General features: G+C 35.9%; 2 protein-coding genes across 3 annotated transcripts; both read right to left on the bottom strand.

Moving 5' to 3' along the window:
• Positions 1–1,034: 1,034 nt before the first annotated feature.
• Positions 1,035–8,884, bottom strand: oclna (occludin a). The gene is made up of 9 exons (XM_059539244.1): positions 8,808–8,884; positions 8,348–8,407; positions 6,902–7,538; positions 6,654–6,821; positions 4,613–4,740; positions 3,252–3,434; positions 3,006–3,177; positions 1,680–1,721; positions 1,035–1,593 (listed from the first exon to the last, which is right to left on the bottom strand). Exons 2-9 carry the CDS (start codon positions 8,404–8,406, stop codon positions 1,495–1,497), a joined length of 1,488 nt encoding a protein of 495 aa, XP_059395227.1. The 5' UTR covers position 8,407; positions 8,808–8,884; the 3' UTR covers positions 1,035–1,494.
• Positions 8,885–9,517: 633 nt separating this feature from the next.
• LOC132127395 (MARVEL domain-containing protein 2-like) lies at positions 9,518–17,014 on the bottom strand. Of its 2 annotated transcripts, none has more exons than XM_059539242.1 (7): positions 16,940–17,014; positions 13,594–14,756; positions 12,936–12,971; positions 12,409–12,551; positions 12,157–12,328; positions 11,546–11,596; positions 9,518–10,173 (listed from the first exon to the last, which is right to left on the bottom strand). In XM_059539242.1, exons 2-7 carry the CDS (start codon positions 14,704–14,706, stop codon positions 10,054–10,056), a joined length of 1,635 nt encoding a protein of 544 aa, XP_059395225.1. In that variant the 5' UTR covers positions 14,707–14,756; positions 16,940–17,014; the 3' UTR covers positions 9,518–10,053. The 2 variants fall into 2 exon arrangements, with proteins under 2 accessions (XP_059395225.1, XP_059395226.1); XM_059539243.1 differs by having other exon boundaries at positions 16,971–17,014.
• Positions 17,015–20,134: the final 3,120 nt, after the last annotated feature.

Below are 20,134 nucleotides of genomic sequence, written 5' to 3'. Positions count from 1 at the left end.
TTTGCTGTCAATTGTTTTGAACTGCTTGTCGTTGTTATTGGAGTTGTCATAAAGAATATAGCAGCAATACCTTGGTGTAATAACGTTACTGCAGCAGTGCTTTATCAATATGTTTATGCATAACGCTAACAATGAATGACTGATTGGGTGTTGATGTGTTGTCATGGTTGTCATATTGTACAGACCCGGCAGTCAGCGCTAGTGCATTATGGGTAATTGTTTGTTGGGAGTTGATTTATGCGTTATTACAGCAATATGGTTGGGGTTTGTGTTAGTAAAGTTACGTGTGTTTATGTTCAAGTTAGGTTGGATGTTCTTGGTACATTTTCTGCTTTGTTATGTAAAAATGTGTCTCTCACCGTCATGGAGAGAGACGTGTGTAAGGCAGTGACTTTTGGCCATTCTAAGAGTGTTCAATTGAAGTTGAAGCCGGTTACAACAAGGGTATTACCACAGTGTTGGTGGGCTATGTGTGGCATGTTTTAATGTTTTGCAAAGTGAATATTGCTGCTTGTTTACATGCTATTCTATTATTTACTGCCAGATCGCATATTGTGTAACATAACAGCAATTATAGTAGTATTGTTGTATACAACATCCCCAATTTTGGAATACTATGTTTCAGACTGATGACTGAGCTATTTCCTACGATTATGTAAGCAGAACCCTCACTATATTCAGAAGCACCCTCAGTGATTTGGTTCTAGAACTGGGCCTGGTGTCATATCAAAGGTAACATTTTATTTAGATCGAACTCGATGCTATAAATGGTCATTTCCGGTTGCCAAAGTCAGGTAATTCATTAAATGAATCGCTAAACCTTAACTTTGTGACACCCAGTCATGGTTTAAAATTACAGAAACTGGTTTTATTAACGTTTTGTGGATTTTACTGACATCCTTTCAGAAACCACAAACACTTAATATACTAGTAAATGTTTATTATGGCATTAAAAATTATTTCATTAATAGTTGTCAAAAACAATGAAAATAAATCAAACATTTAAATGACATATTTACATAGGAGCAAGTTAAAAGTGCAGCTTAAAAGACTATTAAAGGCTATATGTAACCTGTAACTGATCACAGCTTGATTTATACAGACATAACTGGATATCAAGAGTTTAAACCACCCACCTGGTAAAATGATTTGGCACAGTATCTTACCCACTAAGAAATCTCTGAATAACTATAAAAAAAACTATAAAACAAACACGCTGTTCTGAAACACCAACAAGTTAATGTTAAATCTGTAACAGCTAAATGGAGATATGTTACAAAAAACAACTACAGGACTGGTGAGGATTTTGCCATTGGTTAACCAGATTTTAAAACTTGTTCATATTTACATGCTTTATCAATCAAATGCCCAGAAAGCAACGCAGCCCAGTTCACTAATGGCAATAACCCACACATCTAGACAGACTCAAACACATCTGTACTCTCCGAATACTGTCCAGTAGCCATTTCCTCTCGAATGTGATGGGAATGATCTTCAGGTCCTCCGGTCATAATCGCTGACCATTCTTTTGATGTGGCTGAGTTTGGCCTTCAGGTGCTTGCAGCGCTTCTTCTTCACCAGGTAATCACCGCTCTGCAGAGACAGTGGAAAATACATCAGATAACATCCTCCACCATTATTCCTTTCTGTGAGAAATCTTGGATTCAGCTTATTCTTACCCTCTTTTTGTCTTTCAGCGCGTTGTACTCGTCCATGGCGTCCTGTTACGAGAGAATGACTGAAGTCAGCAACAAGCGGAGTGACTCAAACGCTTTCCAATGCTTATGTTATTATTCACAGATAATACAGCGTAACCAACAGTTCCACTGTAAGGCAAACAAGTCATGCACCACTGAGTAAATCTGACAAAACTCAAGTCATACATGTTCATACATATGTTTATATATTAAATTCATTTATAATATAAAATTATATGATTATAAATATAGACTTGTAAATACATCTAAATATTTTCTAAATATATACTGAATGTGTGTATTTATTTATAGATAATAAATATACACAGAACTAGGGCTGGGCGATATATATAAAAACAATTATCTCGATATTGTCCATTTTTACGATATTCGATATATATCTCGATATGTTTTCATTTGCACTTAAATAATTAAAAAAAAAGAAAACAAAAAAAGACAATTTAGATTGAACAGTGATCACTGTTCAATCTAGACCAAGTGATCACTTTTTATTAAATGAACACATATGTAACTGAAGTAGTGCAAAACAAGTACAGAAAGTACACGGTCAACTTTTTTAGTGCATGCAATTCACAATTTAAATATGCAACTGGGGAAATAACTAAACTGGGATAAGTATTTTTTATTATTATTATTTTATTATTTTTTTTTACAAGTTTTTTTAGTTAAGAACAAGTCTGTCAACTGTCTGCAGTTTTAATCTGTCTATCTATCTGTCTATCTGAATACCAAAGACTTTTGCACTGTCTATATTATGAAAACTGGTAAATATAACAGTGAAAATCCCTAATAGTAATTCCAAATGGGCGTAGTCTTAGTCACAATTAATCGTGTGTGTGTGTGTAATATATATATATATATATATACACATACAAAATTGTATATAAAATTTTATATTTTACACAATATTTATTGTACTGTAACTGCTTATTTATTAATACTAAGAATAACAATATTAAATGTTATATCAAATATCAATATTAAACAAATTATTAAATAATCAATAATAATATTATAAAAATGTATTTCAGTAATTATTAGTTCTCAGTAATGGGAAGTAAAATTGTAATTAAATATGAAAAGATTTTTCTTGTACTAAAAATAATAATATTAATAATAAACAAAATGTATTATTTTGCTGTTGTTAATGAATATAACTTATATAATCAAATTATTTTATAATAATAATAGTAATACTAAAAAATAATGAGAATATTCCAGTACTCATTAATTCTCAGTAATGAGAATTAATGAGTCTCATCGCCGAATCTTGACGACTTCTCATACCAGGAACTGAGGACTGCCCTCCTGCAGATCATCGAGCTCACGGTCCACTTCAGCCAGGCGCTTGTTGATCTGATCCATTTCCGCCTGGAGCTCCTTGTACTCCTGATGGTCTTTATCAAACAGGTGCTTGTAATCCTCTCTCTCTTCATTATTAATAATGGGAGGGAATTCACTGGAAAAACAAAAGCACTTCCATCTCATCTGGAACGTCATGGACTCGGAGCTGGATTTCAGTGGTGAGCTCACCTGGAGAAGTCATCGTCGTCCAGCTCATCTCCAGAGGAGGCGTAGTCCGTGTCGTGATCCCGTCTGTCGGCAGTTCGTGGGCGTCCAGCGCGACGTTTCTTGGGCCGTCCAGCAGAGCTGTTCATCTCTGATCCGCTGCTCAGTGGGACTGAACTACGGACTGGCAACTCGTGCTCCAGCTCCCTGAACAATCAATTTGACCAATGAATCATGCAAACTTAAAATTCACATAAAGACTCAACACAGGACAGATTACACAAGACATCGTTTTCATTCCTACAGTGTCGTCATTTGTTTCTGCTTCTAAGAAAGCACCATGTAAGATAAAGTACACATAGCTGAGGTATTCGTCATGCTGTTTCAACAAACATGATGGTCAGTCTACATAATGCACATTATTTCCAGAAATGATTCAGACCCGAGAGGAACACAAAAACTAGGAAGTGAAGTGAAATAACCTCCTTTATCTCATGCAACATCTGACAAGGCTTTATTTAGTGTTTCTGTACGACCCGTTCTGTAACTCAGTCCACTTTCGTTTCATTCCTTTCAAGCAGCTTACAGCATTTTTCATTTGACAGTCTCAAGTGTCATGTTGAACTAGCAAATGGTTATGAAATCATAAAGATTTGCAAACAACGGCATCATAGTGCGATCTAACTTAAACTAAACGTATCATTTTAAGTCAAGCACAAACACATACTTTAAACTGAAACAGCGATTTTGAAGTTGTGATAATGGCTAACTGCAATCATTTTTTATGAGATGGTATGTAGATAGATTTGAAAAATATAACAAAAATATGCATGATTTTTTTGCTCAGATTAGCATAATAATTCTACCGTCTTAATGCTAATTGTAATAATAATAAAAAATAATAATAATAGTAAGTGTAGCACAATACAGTTCGGCACATGCTTTATGTGGATAGATTAAAAAATTATATTAATTATATGAATATTGCTGTCAAACGATTAAATCACATCCAAAATAAAAGTTTTTGTTTATATTTTGAAAATATGTACATTTACATGCATATTTATATTCATATAATTTATATCTAAATATATAAACATAACATTTATCTGAAATATATAAATGAATGTGTGTGTATTTATATTTACATAAGTATGCACATTACACACACACATGTTATGCAAACAAAAACGTATTTATTTTGGATGTGATTGATGGTTTGACAGCGCTAAAATACAATTTTTTTTCATTGTTTTCATTATTTTTATACTTTTAAAACACACAGATCTGATTTCAACACTTTTAAAACGATTTTTAAAAGCAGCTGAAAATCAGATGCAGTGTGTTGAAAGCCAAACTCTCCGTCAGATGATGGCTGTACTCACACAGGACTCTCACTGGGGGGAGGTTTGTCGTAGTTTGTGCTGTTGTCATCTAGATAACTTCTAGACCCTCCAAACTTCATGGGATAGTCTGCCAGCATCGGCTCAGGTTCTCCATTCACATCATTCACCTGAGAGAGACAGCAGCAAGACGTGTTTGCATTGGCACATTATCGACAGTTTTCGTTATTCTCATTATTTTAATGTGAAGAATATTTATGAGATTCACTCTTCTGCTGTAGGATGAATTCTTTGGTGCAAACATGTTTCAGCGTGTCTATCCTGAGGCAGTAAACAAATACTATAGGAGGAATCTTCTCCACACATCTTCTCTAGAATCACGGTCTGATTTAACATGAAGTGCAGTCTGAAAAACACATCCCTTTCGCTGCACATAGGTCTGAGTTTCTGGTTGAACCAGATCGGCTTGAACATTAAACTAAATAACACACAAACATATGCCTCTGCTTAGAAACACAAATGTTTTGATTTTCTATTTAGATCCACCATTCATTTTTTTATAAAAAACGATCTTAAAATATCACATTCAAAACATACATAAGTATGCCATAAAATGCTATTTGTTTGCAATCATCCACTGAATATCTACCATAATGGCCCCCAATTTTTTATTTTGTATTTATTTTTTTAAAGTAAAGCAAAATATTGAAACAGATTTTTGCATAAAGAAAAGTCTCTTTTTAGGACCATTTACATGTCTAGCACACATATTTTTATTTTATTTTTTATTTATGACTGGTTTTGTGCTCCAGGCAAATATGTGACTGAAACTGTCACAGCAAACCACACCCAGAAACCAATGACAAACGCTTCCCTCCCCCATCCACCTTCACACACACACACACACACACACGCGCGCGCACACACACACACACAAACAGGTCTTTCCACCTTCAGCATGCTAAAAGCTATAGAAAACCACACAGGCCTCCTATATTCAAAACCAGACAGACGATTCCTGAGAGAGATAAACAGGTTCATGTTGTGTGGAGGCTGGAGGACGTCAAATAACTCTTTGTTTGGCAACAGAAATGAGCACAGGTGTAGAATTTATACCTTCTGTATGGAAACGGCCAAATTGTAGTCCTTTAGGTCACATTATATGACTAGAACAAAGGCTTGTAGTTGAGTGACTACTAAAAATCACAAATAATCTCCAATATATTAACTGCCATTCCTACACCATTGAATAGAGAGCAAATGAAACCTTCTCTCGACCTATACATTTAGACAAATCTTCCATACTGAAAAACGTGTGTAGGATTTAGTTTGAAAAAATAATTACAAAGCAACGGCAAGTTAAACATTGTATTAAACATGACATTTTGTAAAATGTGCTCCAACTTGTCTTATTAATAACTTTTTAAAAAAACGTTTTTACACTGCATTTGTTTCTAAAACCTTGATTTTCAAATGTTTTTTTTTTTTTGAGATTATACTCACAAAAAGCTTTTTCTAGACAAATAAATGGACATTACCAGGTTTTATATTCATTTGATACTAAATGACATTCATATTTAAAAACAAATAATAATTTAATTGTATTTTTTATATATATAATTTACTTAAATTGACAAATTTTGTATTTATTTTTTTATTTATATTTCATTAATTCTAATTGTAAGAATTTCCATGACATTTCTAGGGCTGGAGATCACAATATTCCTGATATTTTCTGGTGATTTCACCAAGTACAACCTGTTCCTAGATCAACACCCTTGTTTACCCTGGAACAACATTCCAATCAACCAATCAGAATTAAAGGATACGTTTCTGTTGTAGGCTTACTGTTTGGGTAAGGTGCTTCTACACCATTGTTTATCAGCTATCATTCCCCACTGATTTTAGGAATAAATTATGTGTAGGGTTAGGGATTGGTTTAGGTCTATATTTTTGGACGGTAATGTTGACCTGGCAAAATCCCAGCGACCCGAATAAACTGATAATGTGAGAAATGTCTGAACAAATGCTGGTTTGACTGTACATCAGCTAGCAATGCAAAGAACAATAATATCATGCTCACCCAGTCCTCTACATCCTTTGGCGAGTTTTGATCATCAATTTCTTTCACGCGGCGCCACAGGATGTTATCCTTCCCATTATAATTGATCTTTTGACGGGTTTTAATGGCAAAAACCATGATGATGATGAGGGCCGCGGTGACAACGAAGTCCAAGACAAGAGCGATTGCCTGAATGAAGATAGAAAAAGCTCACTATTAGTGCACAACGACTTAAATCAGCCATGATTTACAACACTGTGTTGATTTACCTCCTGAGGATCCACCACGCAGTAGTGATACAGATACTGGTTCACGAACGCACCCGACATCTGAGGCTGCTGGTAAGCGGCGCACATGGCATAAACCTGATTGAACTGCATCGTTCCGGACGACTGGGCCATTGGGTAAACCGTCACCAGATAGACTATGGTGGCAACTAACATGAGGAAAGCCATGATGGCGCTGATGATGATGACAGACAGGTAGAACTTCCTTCCCTGAGCCACTCTCTGGTGCGAGATGATCATGATGAAGATGACGAGCAGAACGATGAAAGTGATGATGGCCATGGCGATCATGAAACCCTTGCCCTGCCTGGGGTCGTTCTGAGAGCCGAGGATCCCATAACCGTAGCCTCCATATCCTCCGTAACCTCCACCCATTCCATAGCTGCCGTATGAGCCTCCATATGATCCTCCATAAGAGCCTCCAATAGAGCCGAATCCAGCCGCTCCTGCATCCGTGTCCCAGGCCAGAGTCGAGGCCACGCACACGAAGATGCCCACGCAGAAGATGATCGACATGACGCACATGATCTTTATGATGCCCGGCGGAGACGTCCAGCGGTAGAAATGCTGGAACTCATCGTCAGGATAGTACGAATACGCAGGCTGCGGGCCAGTAATACTGGAGAGAAAATGGGGAAAACCAATTTAGAAACAGCCTTTTTAGAGACAAGATACATTCTGACTATATGCAAACATCTCAAATCTTTTAGATGAATTGATTAGGGATTAAAGATATTAGTGAATATCTGTATGTTTTTGGAGAGAAATTGACTTTTGACATACCAATATAGCCTATAATATTCACATGACAAACATTCACACTAATGCAAAATATCAGTGAGTATATCTAAATTATCATTTACTTTGGCTCTTTCTTTGGCTGTTTTTCCATTTCTAACAATACCAGATTTTAAAAGCACTATCAAACTTTTTTTTATATTCAATATTGTATGGTATAATTTCATTTAAAGTGTGCTAGTGTGAATGGTATGTTGTTTAGAAACAGGCAAAACATGGTACTTATACACATATGATATATATAGATAGATAGATAGATAGATATACACACACACACACACACACACAAACAAACACACACGCACACGCACACGCACACATACATGATATGCAATTATGAGCTATCGGTTTCAGAGCATTGCCAGCCTTCTCAACCGAAACAGAATAAATAATAATAACAACAATAATATTTTTTTATATATATATATTATACCAATATGGTCACTGAATGTGGGAACAGCCTACTGCCCAATAATCATCCATAGCCCTTTATTTATTTAATATCTCCAGTTACAGTTCATTCTGACTGTGCAGTTCAATTCCTCACTATAAGACCAAAGGCAAAAGAGTTTTTAAAAAAAAATTTAACCCGTGAAACACGATCCAGAAAAGGTAAAACTCAACACTTACAATCCATCCTCTGTTTGATAATCATAGGGCGGAGGACTTCCGTGCGGCTTCGAAGACATTCTAACAGACAAAAACAGGATTATTATTAAATACACAAAGTATAAAACTAATATAAATCATATCACCATTATCAACTAAACGTCAGTCGTCATTACGACGGAGCGGAAAATAATCCAAATTGACAATTAGTGGGTAAAACCCAGTAAAAACTGTGTAAAAAAAATATATGATATTATAATATTTAAGATTAATACACAATGAGAAGGCCAGATTCTGAGACTCTTCACTAATTCACGCAACTGAGTTGTTTCTGAAGTAGCCTTAGTATCATCAGATCAGTTATTCTAAGCATCAATTATCTCATATCTAATTAACGCAGATATTAAGCACTGATATAGAAGCTGATATTAATTATAGTACGGATAACATAATATTATATATTTTGTGGTTTCACTCTCACCTGTTTGTGGAGCTGCTCTCGCGCACTGACTGTCACTGCGTCACTGTTCAGGTGCGACAAACAACCTGTCCTTAAGATGATTAAGCCCCGCCCACACAGAGAGACACACCCACGCACACACACAGCGAGAGTTAAAATCTAAGGAGTTTCCTAACTAGACAACCTCATGTGCTCAAGACTTATACCATGAACTTATAACTCTCTGCGTTTATAATGCCTTATTATCATATACAGCACCTTAAAATGCTGTCTAGATAGGAAGCATAGTATATTTTGAAACACAGCCATAAATTGAGCTCGTCTGTTATCAGACACTTTACAAATAAAAGAGTGACTCTGCAGGTTAACAGAGGTGTGGTGAGACTTCTATTTTGAAGAGATGTTTAATGGTTTGTTGTGGAAATGGAGATATGATGGAACTGATAGAGATTTCTTTAAAATAGTGGTAATGAAAGTATTTAGGGGAATAAGGAAAATTATCTTTATGTCCTAGAATAGTGTATGAACGTTATTGTATTGAGTTCAGATTTTTATGTTTATGTTTCAGTCAGCCACAGAGGGAAATGGAAGCATATACTAAAAATGACAGGAAGTAAACAATAGGGATGATTAGAAGAGAAGTTAATTTAATCAATCAAAATGAAGAAAACATTGCATTTCCTAACCTACAAATATATGTATAATTTTTTTGAGGTTGAAAAGTTGCTCTGTTGTGTCTGAAAGTGCCTCCGGGCTGGGCTTTTTTTTATTCAAACATGTCCTCAATTACAACAAATTTGCATGAAATGCTTTGACTTTTCACTCTTTACATTGTTTGCATTTAAATCACCTGTTTAACTTGTCATGCATATACAGAAAAACAATGAATTTATAAGGACAAAGCTGTTGTTCAGATCAAATACACAGTAGCAGAAAAATGAATTGAATAGTGCATACAATCATAAAAGAAACTTCAGGTTTAAAAAAAACAGCAGTTCTGCATACATGCACAAACTGAACACAAAGTATTTCTTTAAACATTCATGCACTTCTAGTCAGCATTGTGAAATATAAAATGTAAAAAAGTATTTTCAGTCAGTGCTCAAGACTCAGCGCGTACATTAAGAGCATGCAAGTTATCGATCCCTCATTGGATTACTGTTTGTAATATAATCCAGATACAGTGGTCACATGTTCAGTGTAATACGATGTCCTGGCGTGAAAATGAAGGACCGTCGCAGCAGGTTTGAATCCAGTGCTGCCCGCTTCAGCCGTAACCATCGTTCCAGCCCATGACTTTGTCGTACTCATGAATCCTCTGCTTGATGTATGAGAGTTTGTTCTTCAAGTACTCACACCTTTCCTTCTTCTCCAAAAATGAAGGATCCTTGGGACAAAAACACCATCACAGGTAATTAAAATTGTTTAAACTGCATTCCACAACCAAACTGAGCAACTAGTCTTTAAAGGAATAGTTCATCCAAAAATGACAATTTACTCAAAATCAGGCCTCCAAGATTTAGATGAATTTGTTTCTTCATAGGAACTGATTTGAAGAAATGTAGCATTGGATCACTTGCTCACCAATAGATGCTCTGCAGTGAATGGGTGCCGTCAGAATGAGAGTCCAAAAAGCTGAGAAAAACACCATAATAATCCACAGCACTCCAGTGCATCAGTTAGTCTTAGAAAGCCAAAAGTTGTGTTTATCAGAAACAAATTCATCATTAAAACGTTTTTAACTTTAAATCGTTGTGCAGATTTCTTTCTTGATTCAGATGAGAGAACTTTTTCTTTGAAGAAACAGAAGTCTTAATGATGGATTTGGTTCTTACAATAATGCAGCTTTTGGCTTTATAAGACATTAACTAATGGACTGGAGTGCCGTGGATTATTGTGATGTTTTGACTCTCATTCTGACGGCACCCATTCACTGCAGAGCATCCATTGCTGACACACTGATGCAATGCTACATTTCTCCAAATCTGATGAAGAAACAAACTCATCTTCATCTGGGATTGCCTGAGAGTGAAGATATTTTAGTATATACATTTTCTTGGTGAACTATTCCTTTATTGCAGCTGAGGTTCTAGAAACAAATCTGTGTGTCTTGACTGTGTCACGACCGGTTTATTTTCCTGAGCTATCACTCAAAATATGACTCAAACTGACTTTATAGAGGAGCCACAGAGGAGTTATTTCCTCCTCTTGAAAAGACACAATGGGGCAAATCCTGTGGGAAAATCAGCCTCCGCCCCTTCCTCATCCTCCTTCCTTTCTTTCAGCACTCACGCTTCACAACGTTATAAATCAGCCAGACAAAACCTACTGGCCTGTAAAGCCAAGACAGAATCTTAGTATTTCTTCTTCTTTTTTTCTTTTTTTTAGATATATACATCTTCTGTGCTGGTTTTCTCAGGAAAAGGATTTCAATATCTATTAAACTAAGCTGAGATTACTACACTTTTTGTAGATGTATTATTAAATTGCCTACATTCACGCTTGTCAAGCATATACTTGTGCATGGTTTAATTTGAACAGTAGGAATAGTGTTGTTATATGACTCTTATGATTGTGAATGTGGAATTGTTTTTACATTAATCCCCCAAAACAAATGTTTAACGATCAAAATCACATTGTTTTCACAAGTAGCTTATGTATGATGCTGCAAGTGACAGAATGGGATATAAAAAAAAACCTTTGAAAAATGATTTATGTTTTTTTTTAAATAACTATTCAAATGGATATCAATAACTCACCATTTTCTTCCTCTGATATTCCTGCAGGATTTTGTTGATGCGATCACGCTCCTACAATCATAAATGAGAGATCTTTTTTTTTAAATTATTCTTCTGAAATGCATGACATTTTTATCCAAAGGTAATTTGTCAAAGAACCAATATTCACAACAAGCAATGCCAGGTTTATCAGACCAGATTTAACTAGATTTAGGAAGCAATGTATTCGTAAATGTTGAAATTAACATTAACTAAAATTAATAAATGCTTTAGAAGTATTTTTTACTGTTAGTTCATGCTAACTGATGTGACCTATTGTGAAAAGTTATTTTTTATACATGATAACTTTTGAGATAAAATCCTTTGCTTCAAGTCATTTCTGTGACATTTATCAAGCTAACACTGTTTTCAAACATTTGATAGTAACAAATTCAAATTCAATTCATTGAACATCTGTTCTTCTAGTGTCCAAAAAGGAACATTTAGGAAACATACTGCAAAGACTAGGATTAAAAAAATAGTTTCTCCAAAACACATACAGAGACATGAATTTATAATTGATGAAATTTTATTACAAGTCTCAAAGGACAGACTAAAGTAAATAAGCAAATTAATAGCAAATTTCGACTGACCATATGACTGGTGGGATTTTGCGGTAAATTCTGCATCATCACATCCATTTCATCAAACTTCTTGAGTATGGCTTGAACTTCTACATGCAGCTCTTTATACTCTGAATACTGGTCATTAAACACGGCTTTATACTGATCCCGCTGCTCATCTGTTCGGATAGTGGGATATTTACTGCAGGGAAACACAAAACACAAGGGTGAGCTCAATCACAGATAAAAAGCATCTCATTAGATTGTGAAGCAAATACTCACGCAATGTAGTCCGGCATGATCACAGGTTTAGGAGCGTGTCCAGCTGGAATATGCCCTTTCACAACTTTGGGCTTGGCGACAGAAGTGTGTGTGTGTTGTACCGGCGCGGAGACTGCCATCGGCTCCCTTGGACCATCAACAACCTATTAAAGTGTAAAGAAGGATAAAAAATAACCATCAATATTCTCTGACTATATCACGTCCTGACCCTTCACTAAGCCCCGCCCATCTTAGTTTTAATCATTAATAGAGTGCTGGAGGAATGGTTTTTTTGGGCCAAAACCAAGAAATTTTGTTATATAAGTCATCCAAATTGGTTTCCAGTTTGCCCTTAAAGGCTGTATGCAAAACATTAAACTAATAGAGATATATGCAATGGAAATGTCTGCTTGCTAATTGGAGCAGCAAAGACTTATATTACATACCCAGAAATATTAATTTGAACTAACTGCTATACATCCACATTTTTTAGCAGATGGCAATGCACCATGGGTAAACACAAGAACAGACAGAGCCAAAATACTTGCCAAATGCACAGCAGAAGGAGAATCTCTTGGCTGCATCTATTAAACAGAAGCAGAGTTGATTCAATTATTGTTGTATTCATTTTTGCAACTATATTAAATTATAACAAATGAAGATATGAATATGCTGGAAATTATACATCATGATTAACAGAACAGGTATGACATAACAATACTACAGCAATAATGGTGCTCTATGTCACAATATTACAGCCTACCTGAAAAATATTTAGTTTTATTTACATTTTTGTTAAAATGTTATTGTAGTTAAAACTACATCTAAAACATAAAAAGTTACCTGAAGTAGAATAAACTTTAAACGAAGAAAAAATAAAATAAAATTTATTTTCATAATAAAATAATATGCACTTTTTTTTAAATTCCAGCTAGTTGCCAAAGCAAAGTTTCATATTTTAATTTTAACTTGATGTACAAAATTCAATCTTGAAATTTAAATGTAAAACCATACTGTATACAACAAACTAATAAAAATTACAAGAACACAAAGAAAACTTACTAAAACTTTAAGAAAAATTAAAATAAAAAATAAAACACAAGAAAAACTAATTCATAATACTATAATAGCATCTTGATACTAAAACTACACCGTTTTAGAATATAATAGGCAACAGAAATAGAAACCAAAATATAAAAATCTCACCTCCTGCCCATTACGTTCTCGTAGTCGTCGAGCCGCTTCGTGCCGCCACAGTTTTAGACACACTATGGCTCCGACCAAGTACACGATCATGGTGATGAACAGGAAAAAGATTGCGGCCGTCTGCCCAGCCTCAGTGCGACAGAAAGCGCCATTGATGCCATTATTAAAGTACTGATAGTTGCAGAGTCCACCTCGGAGAGTGTCATTTACGTAGACGCAACCAGCCGCCAAAAACAAGAGCGCGAGAGCCAGGTTTATGAAGAACTCCGTTAAAGGCCACCAATTTGAGTCCAGAAGGATAGTTTGATAGTACATGGTCATTCCCAAGACAAGCATGATAATGGTCACTATCCACGCCAATCCCGCCACAACGAGGATGAACGGCGTCTTGGGTCCGGTGTAGTAGGTGTTGCCATAACCGCCTCCATAACCGCCTCCATAACCTCCATAACCCCCGCCATATGCCCCACCAGGCTGCGAGTATCCAAACATGTTATACCACTCATTGTCTTTATGAATGTAAGCACAAACGCATGCAAAAATCGCTGCTCCAAGAAGCAGCTCGATGCAACCAAGAATACGTAAAAGTCCAGCCCAAGACTTCATGTAGGCGTAGCGCTGGTTGTATTCCTCAACTTTTTCGCCGTATGTCAAAGCAGTGTGCACCGTTCGCCCGTCAACGGACTCCACAGGGTTGCCCAATAGCATTGCTTCGCGCTCTTTACGTGAGTTATAACTGCCTCCGGATCCGCCGTACTGGTCTCGGTAGGAACCGGAAACCGACGGCGAGTGCGGCGGAGAACAACGAACGCCGTCAGTGGTCGTGTTCTTGCTGCTCGAGCCCAACATTGACTTCAGCTTGCTGCTTCCGCTGCTGGACCTCAAGAAGTTCTTCCATGAGTCTGGGATGAAACGGTGGACGGGTTTGATGTCGATGGCTGAGTCCCCGTTGTCCTCGCTTCCACTGGGGTCAAACTCGGGGCCTATCGGTGGCTGGTTCGGTAGGGGAGGTGGTGGAAGAGGTTCGGAGTATAAAGAGTCAGATGTCCTGTGGTTAGTCAAGCTGTGAAGACTCGGGAGTGAGCCTGTGGACACGTCGTTGTAGTGGGGCATGTTTCAGACGCAACGCCGAATGGAGTCTCCTCCAGAATTTGCAATTATCCCTAGAGAAACATGAAGTAAAGAGGCTTTAGAAAAGATACAGAAAACTGGTTTTAGTTCTTGTAGATTAGTGGTTCCCAACTGGTCTGTTGTCTGAAGTCTGTTCTGAACATCGTTTACAGGTGATTCTCAATAAACTAACAATTATTCTAATTTGTTGAGGTAGTGAATTGGTGGGTTTTTGTTAAATGTGAGCCAAAATCATCATAATTAAAAGAACCAAAGACTTAAACTACTTCAGTCTGTGTGCATTGAATTTATTTTATAAACAAGTTTCACAATTTGAGTTGAATTATTAAAATAAAATGAAATTTTCCTCAACATTCTAATTTATTGAGAAATACCTGTATAAAAAGTGAGAGCCACAGTTTTATTCTAAAATTTGAGAATTCTAAAATTTCTTCTACTCTTGGCTGCGCATCTGTCTTTTTTTCCCCGGCTATTTTGCAAAGTTGAAACAAATTAAGTAGCCTTAACAACTTTTAAATAGAAGGTTCCAGATTACCGATACCTTTGTTGTTGATGTTAAAGGAAGTACAAACACTGTCTTATAGTAAATACATTTTTGCTTGCTTCTGCATCAATTATGGTTCAGTTTTGGGTCATTAGTTGATGTGCAATGTAAAATCTGGGCCCTGAAGCAAAACCAGTCAAGAACCGTTATTAGAGACAATGATGAATGGTGTCTCCTCCCTTAAAGGAACATGAAGTAAAAAGGTTTAGGAAAAGATCTAAGAAACTGGTTATAGTTCTTGTAGAGTAGTGGTTCTCAACTGGTAGTTCTTCTTCAATTTAAGATTTGCACTCTACAGTTGGTCAAGTATCTGAATTTTATTTTACCTTTGCAGATATAACAAATAAGTAGCTTAATTAACTTTTAAATAGGAGGAACTCCTAAGTGCCATAAACTTTGTTGTTGACGTCAAAGGAAGTGCATCCAATCAAATACTGTTAATTATTAAACATGTTTATATTGAGGAAACACAAAATTGAGAACCACTACTAGGCCTACAGAGAAGATAATATGTGCTAGAACAAGTTTGTGTTACTGTAACAAAGTATGCAAAATTATCTGCTTGTATATTGGTTTTAACATACCAAGATAAAGCTTAATGATTTCATCAGTGCAGGAAATGCCTCTCTACAAGTGAAAGAGCACAAGAAAAAGCTAAAGCATGAAGATATTATGCAAAAACCCGTCTCCAAAGCAGATAAGAGGCTATTGACACAAATAACCACCATTCGGGATACCAGGAAGTGGTACAAGAAACAAACCCCTTGGGAGCAACAGTGTCTTAAAGGGAAGAAAAGTGAACTTGTTAAATGATGATATATATTGAGAATTTAATAAGTAATAAATGCATAGTCAGAAACTAGAACTGCTATGTGGGAAAATTATACACGTTAGCATAATTATACAAAAATACTTGACTATGTAATGCTACAGTTGACCAAGTATTCCAGAGACATGTGAGATAAATATTTCTCTTGATCTACAAACCCGATTCCTAAATAGTTTGGGACACTTTACAAATTGTGAGTAAAAAAGGAATGGAATAATAAACATGGCCTTGTCCCAACTTTTTTGAGATGTGCTGATGCCATGACATTTAACTTCATCAACTTCTTCTTCCCTTAAAATGATAAATTTTCTCAGTTTAAACGTTTGATATGTCATCTATGTTGTATTCTGAATAAAATACAGAAATTTGAAACTTCCACATCATTGCATTCTGTTTCCCCCCCCCCCCCCCCTTTTTTTTAAAGTGTCCCACTTTTTTGGAATCGGGTTTGATTGTAGAATATATGTTCTCGGACACAGGTGCTCCTTAGGTCAGGCGGTCCAACTTTGTAACCTGAACATAGCAGCGACTGAAACAGTAACCCGTCATCCACTACCAAGAGCGTTAACTCTAAACCCACAAGAAGATACGACTGCAACCCAAACATTTACACCACAGATAGATTCAAGACAACCACAGAGACAGAAATGAACATGCCTGTTCAAGAACTAGACGTCTGATTGGGTAATCACAGACTACTAATGCTGCGTCAACACCATAAAATAAAGAAAACAACAATCTCCATGTTACACTCTTCCTTAAGCATAGTTTACCTGATGAAACAACAAGAGAAAAGTATTATGGATGAGGGGAAGAAAAAAAAAGACATTTTTATGGGATACCTTTCACACGCAGACACTGTGCAAGACTTACATTGACCTTGAGTTCAGTGTGTCAAACCTCATTTATATGATATTTGTGAATCCAAAGCCTGAAAGACACAATTATAATAATAATAAAAAGTTATATATGAATAAATGCAATCAACACATTCACGAAGAGCCAAAAATACCTGTATGTTAAAAAAAGTACTAAAAGGTATCAAAAGTAATGCTATGCTTTTTGACCATATATATATATAATATGACATATAAATACCATAGTACAAGATAATCGTTTTTTTGTGGGTTGCTGGCAACAATGTAACTAATTACCAGTAAAGAATAAAACAACATTTTCGCGCCATTTAAAATTCTAACGTTACACTATAACGAATCTATTTATACATTCCTTGCTAAACTGAAACAAAGCGCGCTTAAGAAAAACACCGCGGGATCAACAGGTCAGCGAAGTTTAAAATATGGTTATTTATCCTCAATAGTGCGTACATCTACTCTCAAAACTACGATACCTGCTTAATTTTAGACATATGTCAAATTTAAAGCAAAAGAACGTTTAGTAAACTGGAACTAAACGACATGACAACAACAGCAGCAGCACTGACAGACAGATGTGTTTATAATAAAACCACAACGATCACATCTTTATAAATGCGGCTTAGTTCTCATATACAAGTGTATTATAGATAAAGGTTAAAATAATACACTTTAAGGATGATTTCGTCTTACCTTTTCCACTATCAAAGAGGTTTTTGTTCCTCTACTTTTTTTTCGGAAAACACACACCAGGTTTGGAAAGTTGTACCACGTGATGCAGCCTATCCCTGCGTGTGACGTCAGCAGAGACGTGAAGACTTTACCTGAAGAGGGAAATAAAATATCGAGCTGCTGTGTTAATTCATTAGAAACTTCTTTCTTCTTTTTTTCTCACAGGTTTTAAGAGCAATGTCGACTGAAACTGGTGACTAACGTCACGCTGAATATACTCAGAGTCTCAGGTGACATCATTTGCATGATATTTATCATGCAGATAGGTATATATATACATTTTTTAAGAATAATATATTTGTTTACATAATAGAGTATATAATGCATATACTACTAAAGTAACTAAAGTAGTTATAAAAATGCACATTGGGGATATTAGCAATATTTAATAAGTTATAGGCCTATTTTGAATAAATCACACGTGACTCACTACAAGAAGAGTTTGTGCTTCCTCTGTACTATAAAGATGTAATTTATATTCAAATCATAAGGTGGATATACAGAGGTTCATGTTGTTCCTCATGCCGTCTTTAATCTACAATGGTGATGATGTGTTTCCTGACCTAAATTTCTGTGATTTACATATTTGCAAATCATCAGTGTTGTGCAGTCACATCTTGCTTACTCTACATTATTTGCTGAGAAAAACAACATGCTGTTTTTACTGTGTTTACTGTTTAAACAAGAGTTATCTCTTCATGTGCTGTCAGTGTGATTTTTGTCATTTCCAAATGTATTTCGATAAAATTTGAAAAGGCTAACAAACAATGACTTTCAGTTGACACATGGAAAGCAGTTTCGATTCAGTAAGTTGAGGAACTAATGAAGCGTTTAAAGGAAGAATATGTGGAAATAGGCCCAGTACCTGCTTTAAAACAAAGTCGTAGTGTTGTTCAGGTGAAAACAAAACTATTTCTCGAGCTGAAGACAAAGATTAGTTAGGCTTCTTAAATAAATATGATCTGTAATAAACATTTACAACACCCTTCTTACATCACACTTCTATAAACACACTGGTATTGAGCTGCATAATTGATTTGCTAAATATTATGTCTTTTTATGGTCGACCTCTCGTTCACATTAATGAATAGGAGCTCTTTCAGTAACAGCTGCATAACCTAAGGACTAACTTTTAATTAAAATTTTTATTTGTGTTAAAAAGTATTTGTGTTGCAGTAGAAATAAACACACACACAACTGAATCAAATACTGAAATATTAACATCCCAGCTATAATAGGGAACAGACCTTTGGAGAGAACAAATGTTATGAACAAATGTTCATATAAAAACAGATAGAGAACAGAAATGTATATAGAAAGAAATGTTCTAGTAATGTTTGCAAAATTATGAAATGAAATGTTTCCTTTAATTTTTTCTTTCTCCTTGGAGTGTTACAAGCTCTTGGTTCATGAAAAAGATCTGAAAGGTTGCAAATCCAGAGTTTTGCGTATTGTGTGTGTGTGTTTGAGAGAGCGGGGTGGGGGTGGGGGGGTCACACAGTCCAGTCAGCTGTCTTAACCGTCTGTGTCTTGTGTTCTGCAAACACATTTGAGCTTCATCACTGTGTCTGTCACGCAACTGTTCTCCTTTCAGGCTCGAACTGATGGTTAAACTAAGGACATTATTAACCTTCTTTATATTTATTTTAAAAAGATGAAGCTCACAATTATGGAAAGGGGCATTACATTTCCGATGAGTGTTTGCGGTGTTCGGCCAATTACAATGCACTGGGTCAGTTGACCAATCAGAGCAGACTGTGCTTGTTGGAAGGAGGGGCTTTTGTAGAAAACGACTGAGAGAGGCATAGAGGACCTACAATAATTTACAGTATTTGAAAAATAATGTGTTTTTTTTTTACATTAAAGCATGTCAACATATTCTGTTACACCAAACACACCAAATAATGATCTTTAAAAGAGATGCACCCGTCTTATGGTTCCCAACAGTCATCAGAAGTGAGAAAAAAAGTGTTTAATACGTTTTAAATGTGGATATTTATATCTACAAAAATGCATGGATTCGCTACAAGGGGCCTTTATTAACCCCCTAAACCATGTGGGGACGTTTTTTTTACAGATGCGTGCACTTTATTTCACATCTTCTAAACAGTTGAGAACACTCGCTTACCCCCATTGAAAGGCTTGGAAGAGCAAGGGCAATTTTTTATATAACTTCAATTGAATTATTCTGAAAACGGTAAGTCACATATACATAGGATGCCTCAAGAGTGAGTAGAACATGGATGAATTTTCATTCTTGGGTGAACTAACCCTTTAATGGTCTTTACAATGGTACTGCACTGTATAAAGGCTCGCGTAAGATCACGTGATTTTTAGCGAAGTCACAACTTTCAAAACTGTAGTATGTAGCTTCTGTATTCTGTAAGTTTTTTATCTTCTTCTTCCTCTTCGAAAAGACGCAGTTGTTAA

This window comes from Carassius carassius, chromosome 45, assembly GCF_963082965.1.
Source record: "Carassius carassius chromosome 45, fCarCar2.1, whole genome shotgun sequence".
NCBI lineage: Eukaryota > Metazoa > Chordata > Actinopteri > Cypriniformes > Cyprinidae > Carassius > Carassius carassius.
This window is presented reverse-complemented; position numbering and strand designations above follow the sequence as displayed.